This window comes from Notechis scutatus, chromosome 6 (assembly GCF_049901735.1).
Source record: "Notechis scutatus isolate UNSWTSFEM ecotype Mainland chromosome 6, rNotScu1.2, whole genome shotgun sequence".
Classification (NCBI taxonomy): domain Eukaryota; kingdom Metazoa; phylum Chordata; class Lepidosauria; order Squamata; family Elapidae; genus Notechis; species Notechis scutatus.
In genome coordinates, this window is record NC_142014.1 from 50,250,170 (window position 1) to 50,278,039 (window position 27,870).

Sequence of the window (27,870 nt, forward strand, 5' to 3'; positions counted from 1 at the left end):
GCAATCAGGTGGCCTGAGCTGAGTGTTTGCCTCATCTAGGGTTGGTACCTTCTTACAGTGCAAAGCATGCACCCAGGAGGCCAGATGTTGACACTTCACAGCAGTATTGGTGGTCAGGAAGAACACACCCTTCCAACGAAGAGTCAGGCAATTTTTCTGTTGGAACACTTGTGCAGAGATGCAATGGTTCAGGCTAGCATGGTCTTATTGGGAAATTCTTGTTTTAATTTTCATCCAGGTCCCAGGTCCCTGACAAAGATTGTGGGCATTCAGCTTGCAAATAAACTAGAAAGCAGTTGAATCTTCTGTGTCTACAAATTTTATACTGAAAGTTCCAAAAGTTTGGCAAAAGTTTGTGTTAAGTTTGGAGAATAATGGAGACCAGACATCTGACCAGTGACTTCAACTCTTTAATAACAGTAGATAGAACAGAACAGAGCAAGGCTATGGGCAGCAGTAATAGGGTTTTATAGGGTTGGCTGCTACCTTATTAACCAATAATATGTGCAACAAGTTCAACTAATACCCAATAAGAAGTGTCCTAATATTGGCCAATCAGGGACTTGTTATGGACCAATCCTTATTCGTTGTTTAAGGACCAATCAGGTGTGCAGGCTTTCAAAACCTGCTTTGCATTTAGGCTAGTTACTTTTTATTGATTCACAACATCCCCCTTGGGTTCCGTTTGAGGGGAGCTGTAACAAAATCCTCAAGATAGACAGGCCGTTTGGTCTGTCTGGATGATTTCCGTGGTTCCACCGGGTTAGGCCTAAAGTCCGGTTCCAGTGGAGCGTTTGGATGATCTCTGTTAAGCTCCATTTCGCTGCACGGAATTTCCGTGTTGCTTCCGTTATGGTTGTCCCCACCAATCAGTGTTTCTTCGGGGTTTCGCAGTTCGGTTTTCCCCGTGTTCACGTCCCATGGGAAAGTCAACTCCCTCCCTGCTTCGATTCCTGGTACTTCGCTGGGCCGTAGGGTTTCCGTTGGCCTGCTATCTGTTATATCGAAGTCAATTTCCTCAATCTTTCCTCCCCCCTCAGTTGGTGAACCCGGGGAGCCATGGGCGCTGGGTGGTAATCTCGAACGGAGTTGGTCTATATGGCGTTTCCACACCCTCCCATCGTCTGTTAGCAGGCGGTAAGATCTAGGCCCTGTGAGGTGGGTGACGGTTGCGGGTATCCATAAAGGGTTGCCGGAGAAGTTTTTGGCAAAGATTAAATCGCCTACCTTAAATTCCCGGCATTTGCTGCTGGAGCCGAAAGGCTTTTCAGGTGCGTATGCGGGGTGGAGCCGGTCAAGGTGCGATCGTAGTTTCCGCCCCATGAGAAGTTCGGCGGGCGTTTTGTTGGTAACGCTGTGGGGCATGATGTGCTGCAACAATAAAATTCGATTGATTTTTTCATCGATGTTTCCGAATTCCATTTTGTGGAGGGTCTTTTTTACAAACTGTACCATGCGCTCTGCACGTCCGTTCGCCGCAGGGTGCGCGGGCGAGGTTAGCGCATGGCGGATGCCCCGGTCAGCAAGATATTGTTCAAATGGTAATGCTGTGAACTGTGGGCCGTTATCCGAGACCAGAACGTCCGGAAAACCATGTGTGGCAAATAGCCTGTTTAATTTGTTGATAACTGAGTCCGTTGTAGTTGTGTTCATTCGATGGATCTCGAGCCAATTTGAATAGGCGTCGACAGTAATAAGGAAAGTGTGCCATTTTGTAGGCCCCGCAAAGTCAATATGAATACGGGACCATGGTCCCCTCGGAGTTTCCCATTCGGTTGGGCTTGCTTTAGGTGGGGCGTTGCTGACGTCCTGGCAACGTTGACAAGTAGCGACCCAGGCCTCGATTCTTTTGTCGATTCCCGGCCACCAGGCGTAGCTCCGTGCGAGTGCTTTCATCCACACGATGCCCGGATGTCCGTCGTGCAATACCGCTAAAACAGTTTGTTGCAGTTTGCCCGGGATTACGACTCTATCGCCCCACAAGATGCAGCCCTTTTGGGAAAACAGTTCGGTTTGGCGGGCTTTGAAAGGCGCCCATTCAGGTGATAGTTGTTCTGTTGGCCAACCACGTTCAACCCAGCGTAGGATGTGTTGCAGGACCGGATCTCGTTTTGTTTCGAGGGCAATGTCTCTCGCTGTCAGTGGCGGCACGTGTAGAGCCTCAATTTGCAGCGTTGTGATGGTTGGGGCTGGATCTTCAACCGATTCTGGGAGCGGCGTTCTGCTCAATGCATCAGCGTGGAGAATTGATTTCCCTGGGCGGTGTTGCAAGGTGTAGTTGTACGCCGCCAAGAATTCAGACCAGCGGGTCATTCTGGGGGACAATATATACGGGGTTGGTTTATTACCCGCAATAATCCCCAGTAGTGGTTTATGATCAGTAATTATTGTAAACGCACGCCCATACACATATTCATTAAATCGTTTAACTGCAGCCACAATAGCTAAAGCTTCTTTATCCAGCTGACTATAATTTCTTTCAGCTTTAGCTAAAGTTCACGAAAAAAACGCGATGGGAGCTTCTGCTCCGTTCAGTAATACGTGGGCCAGGATTGCTCCAACCCCAAAAGGTGAGGCGTCACAAGTAATAGTTAGCGGCAGAGTCTCGTTGTACTGCATAAGTACAGAATCAGAAGTTAGCAATTTCTTTACTTGTTGGAAAGCGTATTGTTCACGTTGTCCCCAAACCCACGTTGCTTTTTTGTCTAAGAGTCTATGTAATGGTTCAGCTACCGTTGCTTTATTGGGTAAAAAGACGTTATAAAAATTGATAAGTCCAAGGAACGCCTGTAGATCTGCCTTGTTCCTTGGAGTGGGGGCCTTCTTAATTGCCTTTAATTTGTCCTCAGTGGGATGGATTCCTTGACTGTCCAGGAGGTATCCCAAAAACTCCACCCTTTCGGTACATAACTGGCATTTATTTTTTTTTAACTTTGAGGCCTGCGTCTTGGAACCTTTGTAAGACCTCTCGGAGTCGTTTTTCTAGAATGTCTCTGTTAGGGGCGGCGATGAGTACATCGTCGAAATACGGTACGACCCCTCTTATTCCTTGTAACAGCCTGTCCATTAAGCTCTGAAAGATTCCTGGTGCAACGCTTACCCCGAACTGGAGCCGGTTGCATTTAAATGCACCCCTATGCGTGACGATAGTTTGCGCCTCCGCGGTGGCCGGATCTACAGGCAATTGTTGATACGCCTGCGCTAGGTCTAATTTAGCGAAAACTTTCCCGCCGCCCAGGGAATGGAGCAGGTGTTGCACTACCGGCACTGGATATGCACTTTGCTGAAGTGCGTGGTTTAGGGTGGCCCAGTAGTCTCCGCAAATTCTCAGTGACCCATCAGGCTTGATAGGCGTCACTATTGGGGTTTCCCACCGGGCGTGGTCGGTGGGTTCCAGCACGCCCTGTGCTATTAGCTTATCGAGTTGTTCGTCGATTTTAGGTTTCAGGGCGAACGGCACCCGACGCGGCTTAAGGCGGATGGGTGCTACCTCAGGGTTCAAGTTAAATGAGATCGGGGTCCCCTTGTACTTGCCTAGTCCGTTCGCGAAAACGTCTTGGAATTCTTGCACGAGGGCTTCCTCCCAATCGTTGCTCTCGGCACGGTGGACTCCGGCTACAGTGATACCGAGCGGTCTGAACCATTGCAGGCCTAAAAGACTAGGCCGGTCACGGTCCACGACAGTCAGTGGCAGTGCGACGGTGCGGTCCTTGAAAGAGACCTGGAATCGGCGGGACCCGACAACGGGAATTCGGTTACCCTGGTAATCTTTGAGTATAACCCTTTGAGGGTTGAGGTCTTGGCGGCGAATCGTCGGAATGAGCTGTTGGAGCGTCTTCCAGGACACCATCGAGAGGGATGATCCTGAGTCCACCTCCATTACACAAGGTTTGTTTTCGATAGCGACCTTCACTCTGATTTTCCCGGCATCAAGGGATGTAGCGTGGCCTATGGTAATTGTCTGGTGGGTCTCTTCCCGCCTGGTTTCTTCCCGCCTGGTGGAAGTGGTGGACGGTTTGTTTCTGTAGGAGTGGCTTCCCCATTGGTGATTCAGTTTGTCTCGGGGTGTGCCGAAGAATCCTGAAGACTGGCATTCGGCCTGTCGGGGTTTGGAGTTGGAGTTTTGTTTGCTTCTGCAAACCTTTGCGATGTGACCTCTTTTCCCGCAAACGCGGCAGAGTGCGTCGAGGAATTTGCAGCTGGATCGTGGGTGATTAGCTCCACATCCTGCACAAGGTCGAAATGAGCGTTGTGTGGACTGGTCTCGTTCCGTTCGGAGTCGGTTGACCTCTTCCTCATCGCTTTCTGACGGGGATTCTAGGTCTTCGTGGTGAGTCGATACCGGGTGTCTCTCTGAGCGAGGCGAGGTATCATTGGCGGGTTGACGTAGCGGTGCGCTGGTGCGACGCATTCAGGCTGCCGACTTTTTGGTTGCCTCCGCTGCAGTGGCTTCTTTAAGGGCATCGGTGAGGCTGATGTCCCCCTTAGCCATGATTTTACTCTGGATCGTGCAGTCTTCTAGGCCCAGAACTAGGCGGTCTCGGAGGGCTTCTTCTAAGTCAGAGAATCCGCAGAGGCCTCCAAGGTTGCGGAGGTCTGCGACGTAGTTGGCAAGGCTTTCGCCTTTCCACTGGACCCTCTGGTAATATTCGTGTCTTCTGACTAAAGTTGGCACGGTGGGCACGTAGTGGGCCCGTAGCAAAGGCTCGAGGACGTCCCAGTCCATCGCTTTTACTTCGGCTGGCTTGGCAAGTGATTTTGCCATTTTAAACACGGTAGGCCCGCAGTGGGTTAGAAATATAGCTCTTTTTTTGCTGGTTGTTGCATCTTTCAAATTGTTGGTCTCCAGAAACATCTGGAACCTATCCATGTACGACTCCCAGTCCTCGGTTTCTGGGTCGAATGGAGCGGGTGGTATGGCACCGCTGGCCATGTTGCCGTTGATAGTGCGTGTTTGACCACGTGCTCTGTTGGTTGCTCTATAGATCAGTCAGCTCTTCGGTCTCCGCATCCCACCTTCGTCGCCAGTGTTAAGTTTGGAGAATAATGGAGACCAGACATCTGACCAGTGACTTCAACTCTTTAATAACAGTAGATAGAACAGAACAGAGCAAGGCTATGGGCAGCAGTAACCCTTTTATAGGGTTGGCTGCTACCTTATTAACCAATAATATGTGCAACAAGTTCAACTAATACCCAATAAGAAGTGTCCTAATATTGGCCAATCAGGGACTTGTTATGGACCAATCCTTATTCGTTGTTTAAGGACCAATCAGGTGTGCAGGCTTTCAAAACCTGCTTTGCATTTAGGCTAGTTACTTTTTATTGATTCACAACAGTTTGCATGGTGGCATCTAGGATGTCATTACCAAATCATAGATATAACTATTCTAGACAGGAGCCCCCTATCACCAAGCAAAAACATCTAACAGAAAATGAGCAGGGGAGGGGAGATGAGAAAAAGGCAACATACATTAACCATATGAATAATCAATGTAATTCTAGAAAAGCCCTTTCTGGTCAAGCTCAGTCACTTGTGGTTACATTGATGTTCAGCATCTCATTCATGCACCAATCACACTCTGCTTGCACCCTAATGGCAACACATTGATGCAAAGAAAACTGGATCTCATTGTATTTCTATTAGTACTTGTTTGCTGATCTAAGGGCAGGTACTCCACAGTGGATTTCCTTTCTTCTTCTGCTACAGCCAGTGGCCCTGAACTCATCCCAAGACATTATTTTTATACTTTTCTGCATGCATTTTACAACTTACTTCCTTGTTCTTTCTTACGACAGTTTCCACATATACTTCTGCACATCTGTATATTTGTACATCTCAAACCTCTTTCCACCGGTTACTTTTAGTTCCTTATTTCTCGTGGTTTCGTCCTTCTATGTTCAAATATATTTATAAAGCTACATACTTTGCAAAATCATGTTTCACAATTAGCAACAGTTCAGCAGGATTACAAATAATTCTGGTACATTTTGAAATCATCCTATCTAAAACTTTGGTTCATGTCACTTTATTCTGGGGCCTGCTATCATCCAAAGGCCTTGTTGAATCTGATAGATTGATAGCCTATATTCTTGTTTTCCACACATGGTAAGAACTAGTGCTACAAGATACTCTTATCCAAAAGATTTATTGTATTTGCAAATGGACTGGTTACACTCCCAAACATTATATAACAAATAAATCATGTAAAATCAATGCCTTAACAGATTTTAAATTGCAGATAAAATTCTTCCCATATAACCGTAAACAATGTACTGAGTCTAAAAGATGTTACTGGTAGTTGACAGGCTCTTCCTTTGTTCCCTGCGTATCCAAAAAGCATATGCAGAGAACTAATAAGTCAGCAGAAGCTCTAATAATAAAGGCTCTAATAAGTCAGCAGAAGCAGCTTGCCTTAAATTATTTGCATGTTGGAAATGCAGCGAAGGGAATCTTTTCATCCTTTCATTACTTATATAATGATATGCAAGCACAGAAGATATTACACAGAGCCATGTTAGTCTATGGTAGCCAAGCATTTTTGCAAACTAACACATTCTATTAAAAAATAAACTGTAATAACAAAAACTTGCATGTCTTTTAATAATGCTTGCTAGTTTGAAAAGGTGCCATCAGACCCTTACTAATTAACAGTGAGTGGAATGAGCAACATTAGCTTTTAAACCAGGCTTGCTCTCCTCAATCTTGCAAATGAGTGGCAATGGTAGGAAGTTAAAATCATTTTATTCCCAACTTGTTCCTATCTAGTTTTACAGATAAGTGGCAGGGTGTTCTGTAGTAGCTAATTGCAGATATTCCAGGGTGCCTTTGCAGTAGCTAGTCATGCACGAAATCTCTTGCATCTTGCAATCTCCCGTGGGTCTTTTTTGTAACGAGTCCTTTATCATGTCAGCAAAGTCAGACTGCAAACGCTGCTGATTCTCCCTGGAAATAGCAGTAAATATTTTTAATTATCTATACATTTCTATCTATCAATAATTCTATTCCTATAAATGCTGTTTAAAAGCTAGAAAATAAAGGGAGCTCATATAGCAGTGGCTGTATGAGTTAGTAACACCTAGTTGATCTTAATAATAGCAGGTTGAGGCTTGGATGGCACCTGGATGACCATCAGAATATCCCAGGACTATAGAAATGGTGAAGAACTTGGGAAATAAAACCAAATAATAATAGACAACAGTGGCAAGCCTCTCTTCTGAATACAACATGGATGTGTGTACACATACACACACCAAGAGTCAAGCTTGCCTGGAGTGAGAATGTAGTTTTTATGTGTCTCTATATCTTGCAGGGGGCAAAGTTAATTTGGAAATGCATGAACCTGTCCTCAAAAAGCACCCCACCCTCAGAAAATAACAAATAGAAAGCACATATACTGCAAAAGATCCTTCTCACCTTATCAAAAGGAAAACAAGAACTATCAATCAACAATGCAAGAGGCATCCTGATTTGAACACTGGTTAATATCACAGCTTAAAAAAAAAACCTCTTACACAGAAGGAGGCGATGGAAGATTATATTGCTGATCCTTCACACCTGTCAGCCAATAAGTAATCTCAGGTCCTTTGCCCTAATATGAAATGATAGGATTATTATTAATTATTAACTATTATAATTGTTATTACTATATTGCATGTTTTTTTACAAAAGCAAACTATTTAAGCCAGGGGTGGGATTCAAATTTTTGAACAACTGGTTCTGTGGGCATGGCTTAGCTGCCAGGTGTGGCTTGGTGGTCATGTGACTGGGTGGACATGGCTTGGTGGTCATGGTACTGGCTGGGCATGGCCAACTCAACATCACTCACATCGAGGCATGCATCTCCTCGCCTGGCCTCTCGTGACTGTGGGGTGCAACAGTCGTAAGTGTGAAAAATGGTCATAAGTCACTTTTTTCAGTGCCATTGTAACTTTGAATGGTCATTCCACACAAGCAAAGTACCAGCACAGGAGGGGTAAAAAACTCCAGATATGTTCCTGCGACAGGAAGTCTAGTCCTGCCAAAAATGTAATAAGGGTTAACAGAGAGGCAGTTCCTGTAAGCAACACCAGAATGTTTCCTTCCTGCCTTCCTTACAGGATTAGGCCAGTAATTTCTTCTAACAACCGGTTCTCCGAACTGCTTAGAATGTTAGCAACCAGTTCTAGTGAATGGGTACGAACTGGTAGAATCCCACCCCTGATTTAAGCCCACTGAAAGTATAAATACATAAAATAACACATTATGTTGTGATTAATTCAACCTCAGGATTTGCTAGCATGACAATTCAAAGAAGGAGAAAGACAATATGATATTTTATAAAGTAAGCTATTTCAAAAATTTTCACCATAAAGGGCAACAGGACTATTTTTTTTCCCTGAGGAGGAAGAAGAAGACATCTCACTTCTCATCCAAGAAGTTTAATCAGTTCTAAAAGGATGGTGGGGACGTTCAAAGGACCATGTTTCTTTGGCAGTCATTGTCATTAGCAGTCTCCCTAAGAGCTCTTGAAGCCACTTGGAGGGTTTATCTGTCAAATGGGGGGTGGGAGAGCATGAAGCTGCTCAGTGTTCACACAAATAGCCTCTTTTACCTCTCTTTAAACCCAATGCTGGACCATTATGTGAACACTGAGCAGTCCTCTCTCCACAGAGGGGAGGGATAAGACACCACCTATCTCCTGCCTACAATGCATCCCTTGCAGCAGTTTCAAATAGATTTGCATTCTGGTACAGGTGAGCCTGAGGGCACAGATAAATCCTCCAAGTGCTCCCAGGGAAAGTATTACAATCAGATGACTGCAAAAGAAACATGATGCTTCCAACCCCCTCCCATCCTGTCTGAACTAAACCTTCCCATCGACCCCACCATCCTGTCAGAACCGATGAAACTTCTTGGATGAGAAACGAAATGTCTTCTTCCTTAGGGAAAAAAACAGTCCAGTTGCCTTTTGAAAAAGCACTTTTGAGGTAACTATGACCTGGATGACTGAGAATCTACACAAATATTCTTCATCACAAATTCCTTATTCCATGGACAAACCACCCCCCACCCCCCAATAAAAATATATATCACAAATTCAATACTGCAAATCAGGAATGTATGGCCCTAATCCAAGGTCATATAATAAGATTTATTGCAAATAATTCTCATCAAGGGTAACTGGGACCAGCAACTACATCACTAAAGGACATGGTTGTAAGGCCTTTATTTGATAAAGCAACTTGCCAACTTACGATGAATGTTCCAGCAGTATCAGTTGCCATAGTTAGATGAACCCCATGTCATTACAGCATCCCACAGTCACACACACAAATTACAATTTGTGATCTCCTGTCAGCCTCTCCATTGATTTTGCTTGTCGGAAGATGGCAGTGAAGGCCACAAAAGTGACCATGTGATAATGGAATGCTGTGATGTTCTACTTGTGATCTGATCATTGATTACCCAAATTACAATCAAGTGATCACAGGGACTCTGCAATGGGTATAACTATGAGGATCCATCATAAGTACCTCTCATTCCACACTGTTGTAATTCAAATGGTCACTGAATGAGTGGTTGTTAAGTGAAGCCTACCTATCTTTAAGTAGTCTGGACACAATTGAGCTGTAAGTTATATTTTAAAAGCTACATGGCTCTTAAATAAATATTCACTGTAAACAGATTTTTAAAATTATGAATATGTGGGTATAGATTACCTTCAAATATGTTTCTCCTCGTTCTTCATACTGGAACTGACAGTCTGTCCTCTTTAGAATATCAATAGTGGAACCACTTACATGAATCCGCAGAGCTAAAAGTAAACATAAAAAATACACAAAATTTGTAAGATAGTTTTTTTATTTTATTACTTTTGGGTTGTGTCAAATTTATATAGTTGATATTTAGTAATTCTTGATTTTTATGTGTGAAAGCAATAGAATTCAGTTATCTGAAAATACCATTGTTTTTATGAGTAATATTTGTAAATAAATATATATGTATATGTTGTGGCCCTGATTCCCAAGCCTATGCTGTCAGAGGAAGAGGACCTGGAAGATGAGGAGGAGGAACTGGGAATGCCTTCCTCCCCAGGACCTTCCGACTGGTTAGCCAAGAAAACCCGAGTGTCCAAAATCAGATGCCAAGGGGGCCCAGAGTCAACCTTGGCTAATTCAGGCGGGTGTTTGATACGTGCCCAGCCTAGGGTTTCTCCCCAGGTCGGGCCTGCCCCATTTCCTGAGTGATCACGCTGAGATTCAGGCATAGGCTTGAGCGCCCCAGTTCGCTTTAGAGGACAAGAAATAGTGAAATGTCCACCCCCACCCCCACAATACAGGCACAAACCCCCTTGGCGCCGTCAGGTGAGGTCTGGCTGCTCCCAACTCCATTGGCTCCTCGGCCGCTGCCACAACTCATGGGGTGACCCAGGGCGCTGTTAGCACAGGGTGCGGCGGTACAGATGCAGATGGCTGCTCCTGGATGGTGCAACGGTTCTTTCACCGTTGGAGACATGCATCGATGCGCAAACATTGCACCACCAGAGCGTCGAGGGTGCTTCCACTCGAACTAACTCATCCTGCAGCTCATCTGACAGGCCATCCTGGAAGGCATCCATTAACGCTGCGTCATTCCAGTTGGAGTCCAGGCACAAAAGCCAAAATTCAGAAATAAACTCTTGCAGGGGGCGCCTCCCTTGGCAAAGGTCCTTAAGACGCCTGATTGCCGTCTGCACTCGTATGGGGTCTTCATACATGTGGCTCATGTGTTGCCAAAAACCCTGGTAATTAGTTAATAACGGGCTGTTCTTGAGCAACAAAGGCGTGGCCTATCTGGCAGCCAAGCCAGAAAGGAGGCTTATCACAAACCCCACCCGAGCACGATCATCTGGGAAATCCTCTGGCCTCATAGCCATAAATAACTGGTACTGTCCCATGAAAGCCAGGAACATCTCAGGCCGCCCAGAAAACTTATATGGCACAGCCACCGGGCATTTCCAACAGGGAGGGGGAGGAGGAGCTGCATGAGCCTGCAGCAAAGCAAGTTGGGCTGTTAATTGAGCCACTTGCTGTTGTAGAGTTTGATTTTCATTTTGCAGCTGTTGTTGAAACTGCTGCTGCTGCTGCTGGTGGTGGTGGTGGTCCATCTTAGGTAGAAGATGGTTTAAGTCAGGTACGGGACAAAAAATGTTCTGTCTCGCCTTTCCTCTTTCCCAAAAGATGAAAGAGTACACACACACACAAACACAGGCAGGCAAGCTGGCTCGGACTTCACAGAGTTAATTCTTTGGAACTGATAATATTCTTGGCATTCCACCATGTCCTGCCTGCCAAGTCTGAACTGATAACAAATAAAGTTTTACTCACAGAAAATCACAAGACAGTCCACAAAAATAATCATTCACGAAGAAAATCTGAAGTAAGGTTAAACTTTGTCACGTACAAAGTTTAAGGAGAAAACACACCCACTTTTATCCCCTGTGGGGTGTGGCTCAATGACTCGGCTCACTCTCTGATCCTCCCACACCTCCTACGTTGCTGCTCACATTTCTCCCTACAACACTGCTTGGGGTTGAGCCAATACTCTTCCTCTTTACTCCCTGTCAGGGGCTGCTCCGACATGCCTTCCTCCTGATTAATCTCAGGCTGTTCCTCTCGGTTGTCTGATGGAACCTGAGGCATTACCAGGGAGGAAGGTCCAGGGGAGGAAGGCATTGCCAGAGTGGAAGGTCCTGGGGAGGAAGGCATTCCCAGTTCCTCCTCCTCATCTTCCAGGTCTTCTTCCTCTGACAGCATAGGCTCGGGAATCGGGGCCACAACATGTATATGTAATTAAGTATATATGCTGAACATACTAACATAAATTTGGATTAGCTTTGATAATTTTATTTATTTGTTTGGTCATATAACAATTTATATACTAGTCATATCCAAGATTCAAGGTAGTTTACATTAACCACAAAATCCAAATGTACTAAAATAGTTCCTGCAACAAATCTGCCTAAAACAAATAAACCGCATCTTAGTCCTGTTACATGAAGGCAAGTACAATATTACAGCTATTACTGAAACTGGATGGGATGTTCCATGATTGGAACATACTGCTAGAAGGATATAAATTGTTCAATGAGACAGACTCAACAAAAGAGGAGGAAGAGTGGGAACTACAAGTTCTAGAATTTCTTGCCAGCTTGGAGAGTAAAATCATGCAAGAAATGTTTTCAGGTCAATGTTGTGATTGGGCTGGAAATCTAATTACCACTGTCAAAAGCTACCTATGCTGAGGACTTCCGGTTGACATCACAGTGAGAACGGCTGGAAAATAGTGGAGCTCCACTGGGCTCTGTGAAATGCAGCTGGCAACTGCTTGCTGGGAGACCCTACGGGGTTAAACCATCCTGGAGGGGTAGTAAAGAAAGGAGAGGTGCTTTGTCAAACATGAGGAAACTGCAATTTCTTCATTGATCTGAAGAAAGCTCTCCTGAAGAGCAGCAAGGATGACAGCCATTTTGGTCTGTCACAAGCTGGGACAACTGGGACACTAAGATCTTGTGCTGGAGCGGTGCGTGGACAGAACAGTGAAACTTGGTCAGATAACGTCCAACTGTTACATTAGAGATTTAACCAAAGTAAATAGTTCCAGAAAGGACCTCCAAATGTTAAGAAAGCAGCGATTGGATTTATGGAGAAAGATTAAAGACTAAAAATTAAAGAGGAAGATCAAATATTAAAGACATAGAAATAAAAGAAAAACCTAAAAGATTATTTAAAACATAGAAAGCCTGGAAACATGAACAACATTGTGAAAAATGATTCTTGGGAGAAATTTCTTTTCTGACATTTAATCTCTAATCCCATTATACAGTGGTGTTTTCCTGCACACCTCAGTTAACTGTTTTGCGAATAATTCAAATATGGGTGTCATATTTCCTCAGCTTGGTAGGATGGCCTGTAGCACACACTTGAGGAATGTCACCCCCCTCCCAATATTCACTATAACTTTAAAGTTATACAATGACACTTGTATTGTACATTTCCATCAAGGAGGTAAGAAGCTATATATGTTTCAGTGCCTTGTAATCCAAATTCACAAAAATTACACGCTTATTTATGAGATAGTGATTGGCCCCAAATTTTAGTAATTTTTATCATATCTTGATAAAATGTTTCTTTTTATATATGGAATTCTGAATTTGACTGTATAAAATATTGTATAATTAGAAACTCTGAAACTATTCTTACGTAAACCTGTAGACTCCATTCTTGAAGCTGTGTTCACCGTGTCTCCAAACAAGCAATAACGAGGCATTTTAATCCCAACCACACCAGCTGCGCACGGACCTGAACACAAGACGAAATAGAAATTGTCTGAAAAGGTAAGTCCATATTGTCTAATTAATCTCACTGTTTACAATTCCTCAATCATGTGTATCAGTATTTGTAACTGAACTCATGGATGTTTACACCCATAGTTAATACTCTTTCTCATGAGGTAGAGTATAAAAAAGTTATACTGTAATCAATTAGCAATCATATGAGTAGAGTGAACTATAGTCGACCAACCAAAAATTATGCCATAATGAAGTTATTAAGATACCATAAATTATTTGTTATTTTTCCGAATGTGTGTTCATGAAAATATATGGCAAAGGAATGACTGTAGCAGGGTTGATTTGATCAGTTATGTTTATGAACGGAAAGCACTGGTAAAGAATACTTTCTTCCTGCATATATAGATGGTGCAACTGGAGAAATGTTAAAAGATAGATATGAGTGACTATGCAATATTTTAAAGATGTGTGATAATTGCATCTCTGCCTGATAATTGGAAGAATGTTGTCACTGTTCCCTCATATAAAGGAAAAGGCAACAAGAGTGAATGAAAATTTCTGGTGGACTGGTTTGATAAATGTGCTTGGAAAGATATTCAGCAGAATTTGATAAATGTGCTTGGGAAGATACTCAGCAGAATACTGGCTGAAATATCCGGGCATTGAGCAAAATTTGACAAACGCCTTATTCCCTTGTTTGTTTTTTTACTTTTTTAGTAGATCATTAGGAATTGTTTCACTGAAAATTTATTATATGTAAAACAAAGATATGTGATGTCCCTTGACTGTTTAATGTATGTATGGGTAAATGACAAAGAAATGTTTACACTGATATTAGATTTGTGTTGTGTACACAAATGTGGATGTGGCTTTGTTCATGGATGATATTATACTGTTGATTGAGAATATAAATGTTTTGTAGTGATTGCGAGAGAGTGTATAATACAACGAGGTATATCAGTCTCAAAAATATTGCATTGAAATCCAAGACAGATTTGGTCAAACACTCTAAACCAAATATCTGAAGGAAGAGTGGATGGGCTGGGAATAAGGAGAAAATGGAGAATTTTACTGTTGGATGGAACTGATTAAATTCTGAAAAACAGAGACGTAATAAGTATGCAGAAAAGGCAGCACATGACTTAAAGACAACACATGAATTGTTGAATGGACATGGTGAGAAAAAGATGGTTTGCAGCACTGAAAAACATGGAAAAATACAATAAATGCTGCTAAGTTGTGATATAAACTATACTTTAGTTTCCTTTTCTTCTCTCCTATTTCCTTCTGTTAATTTCTTTCCATTACTGATTCTTACTCCTTTTCTGCACTTTGCATAGTTGCTTCTCTCAAATGGGAATAGCATAAGAGCTAGATATCAATATTGGTTTAATATTTTTTCTATTGAAATAGTAAAAAATGTATCAGTTCAACAATTTATTTGCAGCCTTTAATGCACTTAGTTCAAGTACTCCTTCACAGTCCACATAGTCTGGAAGGAAGGTTTATTACACAAGCTACAACTGAACATCCTATATCAAAAGACTATCCACTTTATTAATAATATGCTGAGGGACAGGACTTTTCAAATAATAATGGGAGGGAAAAAAGCTAATGGGAAGGAAAAGTGCTCTTTCAGATCTAAAATCCTCTTATTTCTGAATCAAGCAGAATTCTTTTTCTTTCAATTCCAGTTATATCAAATTGTCTAAGACCTTTTCCATCTCTCTATTATATCATTTTACTTTATCAGTAACTTGTTTTGGTTCTCCTAATTTCTTCAATTTATTTCTTCTTCTTCTTTCATTTCTTTCCTCTTTACAAAATCTTCCATTCTCGTTTCAAATGCAGCCACTATAAACAGATTTGGATACTCCCTCCCATCTTTTCAAACTTTTTTGTAATATTCACAAAATAAAAGTGTGAAGGGGGTTAAAAAAAATTTTTTAAAAAAAACTTTTTGTTTTTTTGGAGGGGAAACATTTTAGAAATTTAAAAAAAAAAAAAAGGAGTCAAATGAGTTCCAGAAAATCCTGGTGAAGACACTAGAAAAAAAGGTTATTTAATCTTTAATATTTTGGGGGGAATGAGGTACACAGGCAGAGCAAAGTACAGTATGTAAGATTAATATATGATTTGCACAATTAAGAAATATATTAAGGGATATTCTTGTGTACTTTTTCAGGAAGAAGACGAAAGACCAGGTTTTGGGCAGCATTCCAAGATCAGACTGAAGATTAACAATGTGATTCAATTGTATTTAAAAAAAATTTGATCAAGATAATGACAAAGGGAAGGGAGTTTTTTTTCGTAAAAAATTCAGACAGGAAAAAAAATATTGTTTTATTGGGACCAAGTGCATCCTTACTTTTAAAAAACAGAAGTTTAAATTGAATTCAGTACAAAACGCAAGAGAATTTCTGGAAAATTTTAAAGGGGAAAGGGAAGAAATGCAAATAGAGCTCATAAAAAAAAAAACAACTACAGAATACTGAAGATGATGCTTCCATCTTAGGCACTACAGGTAGTGACTTTTCTAAATTCTTCGTATAAATATGAATGTCTAACACAAAATATAAATGGAGCAAATGCTCCTCAAAAAAGAACATTGTTGATTATTTGAAAAAAAATTAAATAAAACCATATGTATTCTGCTTATAAGAAAACTTACCACATAAAAGGATAAAATATTTGGTTCACACAGATGTAGAGTTTATTTCAATGGAGCTGTTTTGTATATGAATCCACAATTACAGTCAGAGTTGATATTAGCTGATGTTATGGTAGATATGTGGGAATGGAAATTAATTTAAACCAGATGTTCTTGACAGTTCTACTTTATTGTTCTTGATGAGAAAGTTAAGATATCAATAAAATGTCCTTTTGACCAGTGACCCCTAACCTTTTGGGCACCAGGGACCGATTCCATGAAGAAGTTTTTTTCCATGGACTGGAGGGGGTGTGGTTTCGCATGTTGCCTGCATCCCGTGGATGGGGTTTTACTTCTTTACATGGCCAGATTCTGCCATGCCATAGACAAGTGCTGGTCCAATGGATTGGGAGTTGGGGACCACTGCTTTAGTCTCTTGCCCCCATTTTTTCTTCTTATGAATTTAGAGAGTAATATATGTGGTGGCTTAATTAAAACATAACTATTAATAATGCTGTCAACTAAAAAGATACTCCTTTGGTCTTTTTAGCTGCCAAATACTTTCTTTGGGCTTCCTGAAAAGGGCAGTTTTCGTGCACAGTACAGAAATTCTGAATTTTGTATATAAGGGTATATAAAATACAAATTACAAGGAAGTATTGATCAATAATATCAGGAAGCTATTTATGCTTGATATTATGTTTATAATATTCACTATTTTTTTTGAACAATTGGTCTCCACTGTTAATTTTCTTAAAGGTCACATTTGAAATCCTAAGAAATATATAATACCATTTCTATTATTACTTTAGGAAAACTTAAACATGATATTAAACATAGTTGGTTGATTTGTTTGCTTTGATCAAATGTTTAATAGAATCCTCGTACCAGAATGAATTCCTATTCGAATCCATACAGGAAGGCCAGGAAGATGTTGTAATTCAAATGACCCCATGAAACTGAGTATATCCAGGGCCATCATAGAAATGTCCACTGCGTGACAGTTACCATTTCTGTTTGGTAAACCACTTACTACCATATATGCATCCCCAATGGTCTCCACCTGTTGAAACATGACAAAAAGTCACAAGATATATCTGCTTGGGGAAAACGTACACTGAACAACCTTCAATTAACAAAACAAGTCTACGATTATCTCAAATATACCAACTGGGAGCAGGAATCTAACACTTTTAGAAGACTCCAGATTGAAGAAACTTGTTACAGTGAGACTTCATGAGAGTATGGATTTTTAAATTTTAAGAAAAGTATCTCCTTTTTATTACTTTGGAAAAACATTTTAATTGAGAAGGCCTCAGACAAAAATAATTGTTGCCTTTTTTTAATTCATTGCTGCCCCCACTACTTTTCTTTCATCTCAAGGTAACTTTTTATATTCTGTTCTCAAATCAGATCACCTTGTAAACATCATGATGATCAAGAATGTGGTCAAAGTTCTTGTAGATGTCATTCAGCATGTCTACCACTTCCATAGGTGTGCTGTATTTACATATGGTTGTGAAGCCCACAATGTCACTGAAGTAGATGGTGACTTCTTCAAACAATTCTGGCTCTACAAGTCCAGTTTCCTTCAAAGATTTTACCACAGGCCTGTGGGGGGGGGAAAGGGGGTGAGGCTTATTAAATTCAAAGTGTGTTTTTAAAAAATAAAAAAAAATAATTGTGGTATGATAGCCATAACTTTTATCTCTTGTTGAATTGCCTTGAAAGAGATGGCAGCTGTAAAAATGTGATTAATAAATAAAATAAATAAATAATTTGTTAAGACATATTAGTTAATAATTAGTTCACAGCTAATTAATAATTACTTAATTAAAGTATTAAAGCATGTATAGAACAGCTATTCATATTCCTTATGCAACACATTGGAAATCAATATTTAAATAAAATCATCTTAACACTTTGCTGTTGTGAAATTCCTTTGCTGTAATATCACACTGTTGTGTATATAAGAAGAAGAAGAAAGCAAAGGTAGTACCAATAGTAGTAGGTGCCTCGAGTGCAATCCCAAAACAACTGGAACACCACTTGAACACTATCAGCACTGACAAATTCACCATCTGTCAATTGCAAAAGGCAACTTTACTCAGAACAGCTTACATCCTGTGACGATATCTGTAACAGCATGAACTATCTAGATCTGTCTATCCCAGGTCCTTGGAAAGGACTTGATAGGTAGACAAAAATGTCAAATCCAGCCTGAATGTCTGGCTGACTACGACAAACTATAATTTATAAAGTAAGTATATTGGTCTAATTATGTAGAGTTTGAAATAGCATAAATATAATAACATTTAAAAACCATTCTTCCATAGACCAGACATTCCATCTCCACAAATGAACCCTGCATGTGACAAGCAGGATACAGTATTCCAAAGCAGCACTTGGTACAATACTTGTAGCCTTTCCAAAATCTGCCCAAGAAAAATCAAGACTATATGTCCTTTTTCAACAAAGTTACTTAAAAAGCATAAACTTTATTCTGCCCATTTGTAGAAGAATGATCTTTCTCTAAAAATTGTATTTGCTTCTATTCCTTTTGAAGAGGGATAGAAGAATTTTTTGCATGCTATCCAGACATAACAAGATAAATCCCTCATGCTGTCCAATATTGTACAAGTTTTTGAAAAGACAAATATATTTAACATAGATTTTAAAGCTTATCCTGAAGTATTTGGACAAGAAATCAGCAGAATTCCACTGCAGGTATAGACTATTCCCTGGTGGACAACACTCACCGTGGGAGAAGCATGAAATTTAGTTTGTCAGCTCTATCTCGTTCTGCTTTGTACAGCTTGGTTCTCTCTTCTACTAAGTGCTCCAGGTTTCGTGAATACAACTGCAGACGTCGGATCAATGTGTCCATATAGCTCTCGTTGTTTTGGTTGTGGTAGTTGCTAGGAATATTGTAAGAACAAAAACAAAATTTTTCAAGAAAAGCAGCAAATAGAAATTGGTGGAAATTAATCTATATCTAAAATGTTATACAATCAAAAGGAACATCCACCAATTCTCTCCCTCTGAATAATAGCTATAAATAGACAAAATGACATGCTAGAAATGGTTTTAAAAGTTGTAGATGAGTCTTAAAAGAAAAAGAAGAATATTAGTATTTAAGAGTTTACAATGCTACACTAGATATCTTAAGGAAAGAGAAAGAAGAGAGAGACAGAGAGAACACATGAATGAGAGAATAGCAGCCATGGAGGTACTGTATATATTCAGGGTTAACTCTAGTCAGTAATGATTGGGGAAGGAGAGGGCCTTCCCTAACCCCTGCTATGTGAGGCGCTGCAAAATTTCAGTTCTCTCTTTATTTAGTGGATGAGATAATCAATCACAATAAGCTGATTGGTGCCTTGACTTATAATCCTTATGATTTACAATTGTAAATCATAATTGTAAATCAGTCCCAATTGTGCTCACAGGTTGTGGGCGAGAGAGAGAGAGAGAGAGAGAGAGTAGAACAACCTATATGATCCAACTGGATTTTTGCATAATTAACCTTTATAATAAATAACCATATTATTTTACTTGATTTCTCTTTATTCACGTCTACATGTTCTCTTCTTATACATGGACATTTTAAAAATCAAATAATGGGTTATCATTTACTTTTGCCCATGTCCTGAACATTTTGTCATATTACTATATAAAACCTTGCTTTAATGTTTATTAGTTTCTTACCTAAATATCCTACCTAGAGTAGTTTCAATTTTCTTAAAATCTGGCCTCTTTTCTGGATCTTCTTCCCAGCAGCTTTTCACTAGAATGTATATCTGGCAATGCATATTCCAAACCAAGGTTAGTTAATATATATTTAGGTTCTGTGATAAAATATCAAAATGGTGTTTTTCCTTCAGATAAGGTTAATTCCTTTCCCACCCAATTTCCACTTCCTTGACATACTATTGTATCAAATATTAACCAGTACCTCAAGTTCCAACTCTTTTTCTTTGCAAAACTGAATAACTAGTGAAGCAGTTAATTTATTTTAACATAGCCCGCCTTTCCTCCTGGATCTTAAGACACTATACAATGCCCTGCTTCCAATTTTTCCCTATAATAATAATTCTGTTGAGCTTGGGAGTGAGAGAAAGTGACTGGCTTAACATCACATGGTGGAAAATGAGTAAACCTTATCTGAAGGAAAAATTCCATTTTGATATCTTATCATAGAACCAGATATACTGTTATTCCTTAAATGTACATATAGAGCCTATTTGAACAGGAAAAAAAATGAATGAATAAATAAGTAAATGAACAGGGTTACAGGTATGAACCGCAGAATTAGAAAAACAAACATGTAGTGATCTTCCAGGTTTTGTAGATGCTTCCAGATCTGGTAGCATAATTATCCCATTGTTCTTACCTCCCCAAAGGAAATTATTACCTGGCCTGTTTTCTCAGTGAAGCACCAAGGTTAAAACCATTTGCTCAGAGGTGGTAATCAGCAGGTTCTGACCAGTTCTGGAGAACCGGTAGCAGAAATTTTGAGTAGTTCGGAGAACCAGCAAATACCACCTCTGACTGGAGATTTTACAGTATCCTTCCCCTGCCATGCCCACCAAGCCATGCCCACAGAACTGGTAGTAAAACATTTTGAATCCCACCACCGCGATTTGTTAGAAGAAAGTTGGCAAGAAAAATATAATGGCTTGTTTTCATGTCTGTTGAGGTGTGTAAAACATGGTTTTAACTGCCCCCTTTTGCACTTTAAACTCTAGCTGCTATGTAGGATTTTGGCATAGTCTACCTTCTAACAGCAGTAATCAACTAAGAGAAGAATTGCAGTTGGAGAAAAATTAATTACATTTTGCAGAACTCCATGAAGTTGTTAGCAAAAGGCTATTACATGGTGAAATTTAAAAACACTGGACCCACAACACTGTTTGTCAAATTTTCTAATTTCAGCTGACATGCATATACTTCACTCTATCAAAAACTCTTGTTTCAGTCAGAACGTACATCTAGCTCTTGCTCCCCTTCTGTCTCCAATAAAAGATCTGGCCGGAATGGTCGTTCTTCTTTGCTGCTTTCTACTCTATAAAGTTTTTCTGTAGTGGGAGAGAAAATGTGCAATACAGATGTATATAAATAAGCATAAAAAGACAATGGATATGCTTGCCCAACCTGGGGAAACTCCCATTGATCTCCTCCTCTCTGGGAATAATGAGATTGGAAATCTAATACATTTGGAGGATATAAAAGAGTAAGAGCATGAGAACAAGAACTGTTGTAGGTAGATAGAAACCATCGAGGAAATATTTTATGAATAAAGATAGGCTCAAACTTAGCTCTGAATAAACCTGTTCATTCTTTGATAAAATCCTATAGACTGATTTTTCTATTTGTGAGGTATGGCAGAATAAAATCCCTGCTAGTGTAAACAGAGGAATCAAGAGCAATTGATGCATATTGTTACTATATGCAGTATATACAGAAATAAGGAAACAGCATGATGTTGGCATTGAAACAACTTTTTCCTACTCTCCAGATACACTGAAGTAAAAGCTAAAAGTTGGGAGTCCCAATTATAGATTTCCTATAATAAGTTATTTGACATTTAAAATAGTATGCCTTGGCTTACAGAAGCAAGTGACACCCCTAGTGAATTCCTTTGAAACAGAAATTTTCCTTTTATGTGAGTTGGATGGCTATATAAATTTGTCTAATAAATAAATAATATTTTTGTAACAGGATAAATATAGTAGATAAAAGCCTTTAAAGTTATGTTACATCAGTTTAATATCATAGTCGGGGGCGGGGGGTTGTATTTGCTTTCCTATCCTGAACATATTCTGTGCTATCAGCAAATGAAATATAAATACAGATTTTATCTTGAAATCTTATTCCTGCTTTCATTCTTCATTCACATTTTCTCCAGTTCTCACAGAAAGAAAAGAGGTCATTAAAAACATCAGTGTCATCTGATAGGATCTTCCATAGTCACTCCCTTAACTTACCCTGCTTAAAATTATAAGGAGAGAGAGTAATGTGTAATGAGTAACTTGCAGATGGTATAGATTCCCTCTCCAGCAAAGACTAGATTGGGGGTATCTGCTCCCACCTGGGGTACAGTGGCTGATGCCCTTACCACATACTTGTGAACTACTGCAATACTCTACATGGAGCTGCTTTTGAAGAAATCTTAGAAGTTGGAATTGATATGCAGCAACCAGGCTCCTAATACAGAACCTGCTATTGAAGAATAACACCTATATTGCAAGTGCGGCACAGGTTGCCAGTTGATTTCTGGATCCCAATTCAACCTGAGGTCCTTTTGAGAAGGTTTCTTTAAGATTGTGCTTCTGAAAGAGGATAAAGAGTTGTGGGCCAGTTGGCAGGTCTTCTCCATGGTATTTAATATTCTGTTGTCAAAGATGAGCTTTGCTTCTTCTTTTTTTGGCATTCAGGAAGATAAGAAAACTTACGTTTAAACAAGCATTAATGATCTATTGATTGATATCGGGCAACTATATTTTAGTCATTTTTAATTATGATTTTATGCATATAATAGGTTTATTTTTGTCAGGTGTTATATGTTTGAGTTGTAAATTACTCAGATTTGTTTGACTGAGCAACATTTTATATAATAATTATATATGTATATATGCAATCTTGCATCTCTATTAGCCAATTGAAACCTGAAGATATGCTACTTTACTGCAAATAATTATGAAAGTAATCAGCAGTTGTCAGACTAGTTCTAGATGCAGACTACAAAGCCCTGATTTTTGAATTCTTAAAAAAGGGCTGCAGTTTTAAAAAGCTGACTAGAAAGAAGATAGATTTTTAAAAACCAGATCTATTTAAAGACCATGTTAAGAATAAAGATATACTTATGAAAATATGATATTATGTTTTAATTGTATTTATGTATGGATAGGAAGAGTGTGCATTGAAGAGAGATGAGAATTTTAGGTCACCTTTTATTGTTTGCTACATATATATTTGATTTCCTAGCACTCCTGCTTTCACAAATGCTTACACCTCCATGAAATCTGGAACAATCACATGAAGTATGGCGATATGTCACTGAGTCACCATCAGTCAAAATTCTGCTGAGCATTATAAGTTATTATGAAATGGCTCCAAGCATTATATATAATAATTATCATTAGAATTACATTATAATTATACATACTACAATTGCTTTACTGCTATGAGCAGCAGCAACATATATTACAAAAATGCTACAGAATCGTAAATTTGTAAGAAGTTTCCAGACAAGAAAAAATGGATGGAAACTAATTAAGGAGAAACTTCCTAACAGTTAACTTCCTAACACTTAACTTCCTTAACAGTTTTTAAAATGTTAAAATATACTGACAAAACATTAAACATTTTATTATTAAATTTCAGTTGTTCCTAACTATGTATTGTTCAAAATTCTAGATTTCAAGAGAATCAAGGTCAATGTAAATGAAAAAAATGGGTCATTCTTGTTATGAATATTAAATTACTCTGCTCTAGAGGGTGTTTAGGCAAAATGCAGCCATTAAGCTCCTTCCCCTTTGTAGTGTTACTCATTCTTCATGTTTTTGGGAAATATATCCATACCAGTTTTCCAGAAGGAACTACATGAAGTTTTGTTTTTTTCTTTTATCACTCTCACCACACAGAAAGCATAAGAGCAGCCAGCAAAACAGAAGAGAGCTGGAGGGGAAAGATTTGCCACAGAGTTTTCTGCTGAAACATGTAGTAACATGCACTCAACAATGCTAACCAATAATATGCTCCTATTATTGGGAATTGGGGGGGGATGGGTAAGCAAATTCAGAAGGGGCAGTATCCATGTATATTAAACAGGGATCTTCATTCGCAGTCTTTGAAAGTTGCCAGACACTTTTGGCTATTAATAGGTAAGCACAACGTTTTGATCCCAAATCAAACAGAGATGTTTTACAAAATGCGTAGGCCAAATAAGTTGACGCATACTAGTTGATTTATAGTGGTTCTTTTAAAGACTGTGCTATTTATTTAAAGACTGTGTTATTTACCTATAACTTCTGCTTATCAAAATATAAAAGTGAAACCTGTACTAACTAAACAGTGTGGTCCAGATCCTTTAGCAGTCTCAAAGGTACCTGCAAGCTTAGAATCCTTAAGAGGTTCAATGCTTGAACTGAAACCAACAATCCAATTTGAAAGTTCATATCCATTAGCTAAATGAACTATGAAATAAAGACTGAAATATCCAATTTTGGAAACTCCAGGATTTAAGAAACAGAAAACATACTGGTGATTTAAGACTGCAATTAATTCATCAGAAAATATTGTTTGTATTTGTTGGATTCCTCAAAGAATATTTAAAAAGAGATACTTTATTTTTTGTGCTAATATTCCATGAAATCTGAAGCTTCTTTAATTGGTATAGTTTGACTATATCCAAGTGTAGCTTTGTTTTGATTTCAAATTATATCAACAGTTTGGGGGGAAATATTAAGAGTTAAAGACATAAATACGATATTGAACAATATTGGTAAAACATAAAATGTGTCATTTCAGGAAGTTTTGACCTAGTATAGGCCTGGGCAAAGAAAATCTTATGCAAATGAGGTAAACATCTTCCCAATATTAACAATTGGGTTTGGATATATAATTATGTTATCTCTTTTTTTAATATACATTTTATGTGCTAAAAATGAGATAATAAAGCAATATATTTCTACATGGTTTTAATTTAATCATTTAAGATTGAATTAATTCAATTAATACTAATTAATACTAAATGAACTATGAATCTTTCTTATTTAGTTCTTTTTACTTATTTCAGTTAATTATTATAACATTTATTATATTATCTATCTTGTACACGTATTATACTTTTTTCTATTTCTATTTATTTATTTTATTTATTTATTTGATTTGCCAATTGTTTACAAGATAATAAGTATAAATGTATACATAGTTGTGAATACATGAAATGGGTACATATAAGAAGAATAAAAGAATAAGAGAAACAATAGGACAGGGACGGTAGGCACGTTGGTGCGCTTATGCACGCCCCCTACAGGCCTCTTAGGAAAGGGGTGAGGTCAATAGTAGACAGTCTAAGGTTAAAGTTTTTGGGGTTTGGGGAAGAAACTACAGAGTCGGGTAGAGTATTCCAGACATTGACCACTCTATTGCTGAAGTCGTATTTCCTGCAATCAAGTTTGGTGCGGTTTACTTTGAGTTTGTATCTATTGTGTGCTCTTGTGTTGTTATGGTTGAAGCTGAAGTATTCATTGACAGGTAGGACATTGCAATGTATGATTTTATATACCATGCTTAAGTCAGACCGAAGACGGCATAATTCAAGGTTTTCTAGTTCTAGAATTTCAAGTCTGGTGGCATAAGGTATTCTACAACAGTAGAGGAGTGGAGAACTCTTCTTGTGAAATATTTCTGGACTTTCTCAATTGTGCTAATATCAGATACGTAATGTGGGTTCCAGACTGATGAACTGTATTCAGTATTGGTCTAGCAAATGTTTTGTATGCTCTGGTTAGTAGTGTGATATTACCAGAGAAGAAGCTACGTTAGGATTAGGTTAACAACTCTTAATGCCTTTTTGGCTATGTAGTTGCAGTGGGCTCTAGCACTTAGATCATTAGAGGTGAGTATTCCAAGGTCCTTTACAGAGCTTGGGTCATCAACAAGATCTTGACTATTCAGCTTGTATTTTATTTTCTGATTTTTTTGCCAATATGTAAGACAGAGCATTTATTTGTTGAGATTTGAAGTTGCCATTTGTTTGACCATTCTGATACATAGGCAAGATCTTTTTGTAGGGTAGCAGTATTGTCTGTGGTATTGAACAGCTTTACATCATCAGCGAAGAGAACGCCATTGCTCTTAATATGATCACAGAGGTAGTTTATGTAGAGTATGAAGAGAGTTGGTCCTAGAACACTGCCTTGGGGAACACCACTATTGACAGGTACTGGATTTGATAGGACGCTCCCGATTTTGACCATTTGTTGTCTGTTTGACAGGAATGCTTCTATCCAGTTATTCAGTTGGGAATAACTAACTATTGCTGGGAAGCTGTTGTTTTTTTAAGTGTAAGTCTGTAGTCACCCCTCTCTTTATGCACCTTTGTTTACCTTTAGAATTCCGACAATGGTTAGTGTAGAAAGTCTCTTTACGCAGAATAATCTCTTGTGCTATAATTCCATAGCTATACACATCACCTTTCTGCGATACATCACCACAGCGGAGGTGTTCAGGAGCAGTCCAGAGATCTGATTTACAGAAAGAAATCATTATTGTAGATATGGGTGGACAGACAGGCATCTGATAATTTAATCTATTCTCATATTGGTTTGGCTTCCATTAATTCTATGAATTGTTTTATCATGATCAAAAAAAAATTTTTTTGTGGAATATAAAGATGACAGAGGATAGTCATCCCGACAGTTAATATCAGAGACAGTGATCTAACATTAGAGAATTTTGTCTATTGTTAAGGATTGTTGTTGTGCTTAGATCTTGCATATAGGTTGTCTCTACGACATTTGGTTAGCCAATGTGAGACCTAAAAATTAAACTACAGAAATCTTTGGTCAGAACTAGTAAGACTGTTCTTCCATTCTGAAAGTGGTCAAGTAAAAGAATTTATTTATTTACTTATTTATTTGTAAGTATAATTTAATCCGTTCAATAATTTGATTTATAACATTCTACTTAAACAGGCACTCAAGTGACTAACAAAATTTTAAAATGGGATATAAAAGATTAAAAACTTATAGTGCCCATTGAAAGCATTCCATTATGAAATCCTGTGAAACAAAAGAAGATAACTGTTACTGTCATTTTTTTTCTGTGGACACACTGGCGCACATTAAAAATGAAATTCTGTTGTTTGCTCTCAAAAGTGTGCACGTACATAACACACATATAGATAAGTTATATAAATACATAGGTATATACCTGTACCCTAGGATATAAATACATATAAACATTAATCGCTGTCCATCTTGAATACATAGCGGAAAGAGGAAGCTTGAGAGATCACAAGGTTGATATTGTGTGGAACAAAATTGCGGTGACAACTCAGATTTCTTTTGAAGCTTGGCTTGAGACTCATGATTTAAGTAGGGCACCTGTCGAAACCCTGACATCTGGCTGAATCTGAATGTTCTGCTTTGGATACCATGAAGCCTCTTCCCAAAAGGTAACAAGGAAAACAGCAGAATCCTTACAGATTTTCTACATATTGAGCATGTGAAGGCCAAATTCAATTCCCAAGGGTACATGTCCAATAGGAGGTAATATCCATTAGTTGATGTTAAGACTATCTTTAATGTGCTATGCTTAGTCATTTTATTTCCTGAAATATAACTCTTGGTCAGAGGGATCAACAATGGGTCAAAGATCTCTCAGGGATTAAAATAGTTTGAGAAACAAAGTTGGCCTACTTTCCATGGAACTACACTGGCTGAACCAACTCTAAGGGAGAGGAGACTGGAGACCTGGTTGCCAGACAAAAGCATTCTAACTGCCTGGTATTTGTAGCAATTAGAAAAATTATGACTCCCTTCCTCTCAATGAGGGAAGGGACTTTTTAACAAAATCCCTGCCCTCCTCATTAAAAGGAAAGGAGTTATAATTTTTCTAATACATTATTGAAAAGAAATATAAGAAAGAGGTTATCAAGATCAGTTTAAGTATACATGGATGTAATTAAGAAGTGGACGCTCAAGTCTCTTATTATATTAGTGAGTTCATATGGGACGCAATTAAAACAAAGGTGGGGGATGTGATGTTTCAATAAATATTTTGCTTTGCTATCTCAGGATTTTAAAAATGAGAAGTAGTAAAACCTGATTTAATCACAAACAATCATTAAAGAAACACATTACTGTCTCAGTGGCATCACCTGTATCATTATTATAT

The 27,870-nt window shown here is 38.9% G+C and overlaps 1 protein-coding gene across 1 annotated transcript in view; it reads right to left on the reverse strand.

Annotated features, from left to right (window-relative positions):
- Positions 1-6,132: 6,132 nt before the first annotated feature.
- Positions 6,133-27,870, reverse strand: part of GUCY2C (guanylate cyclase 2C) — a 72,726-nt gene continuing 50,988 nt past the window's right edge. The window contains exons 18-27 of the mRNA XM_026694638.2: positions 26,079-26,216; positions 20,953-21,041; positions 19,672-19,763; positions 18,723-18,881; positions 17,382-17,574; positions 16,852-17,026; positions 13,225-13,323; positions 9,703-9,797; positions 7,516-7,592; positions 6,133-6,946 (exon numbers count right to left, since the gene is read on the reverse strand). Of these exons, the coding sequence (XP_026550423.2) occupies positions 6,772-6,946; positions 7,516-7,592; positions 9,703-9,797; positions 13,225-13,323; positions 16,852-17,026; positions 17,382-17,574; positions 18,723-18,881; positions 19,672-19,763; positions 20,953-21,041; positions 26,079-26,216 (1,292 nt within the window). The 3' untranslated portion in view covers positions 6,133-6,771. The remainder of the gene's footprint in view (positions 6,947-7,515; positions 7,593-9,702; positions 9,798-13,224; positions 13,324-16,851; positions 17,027-17,381; positions 17,575-18,722; positions 18,882-19,671; positions 19,764-20,952; positions 21,042-26,078; positions 26,217-27,870) is intronic.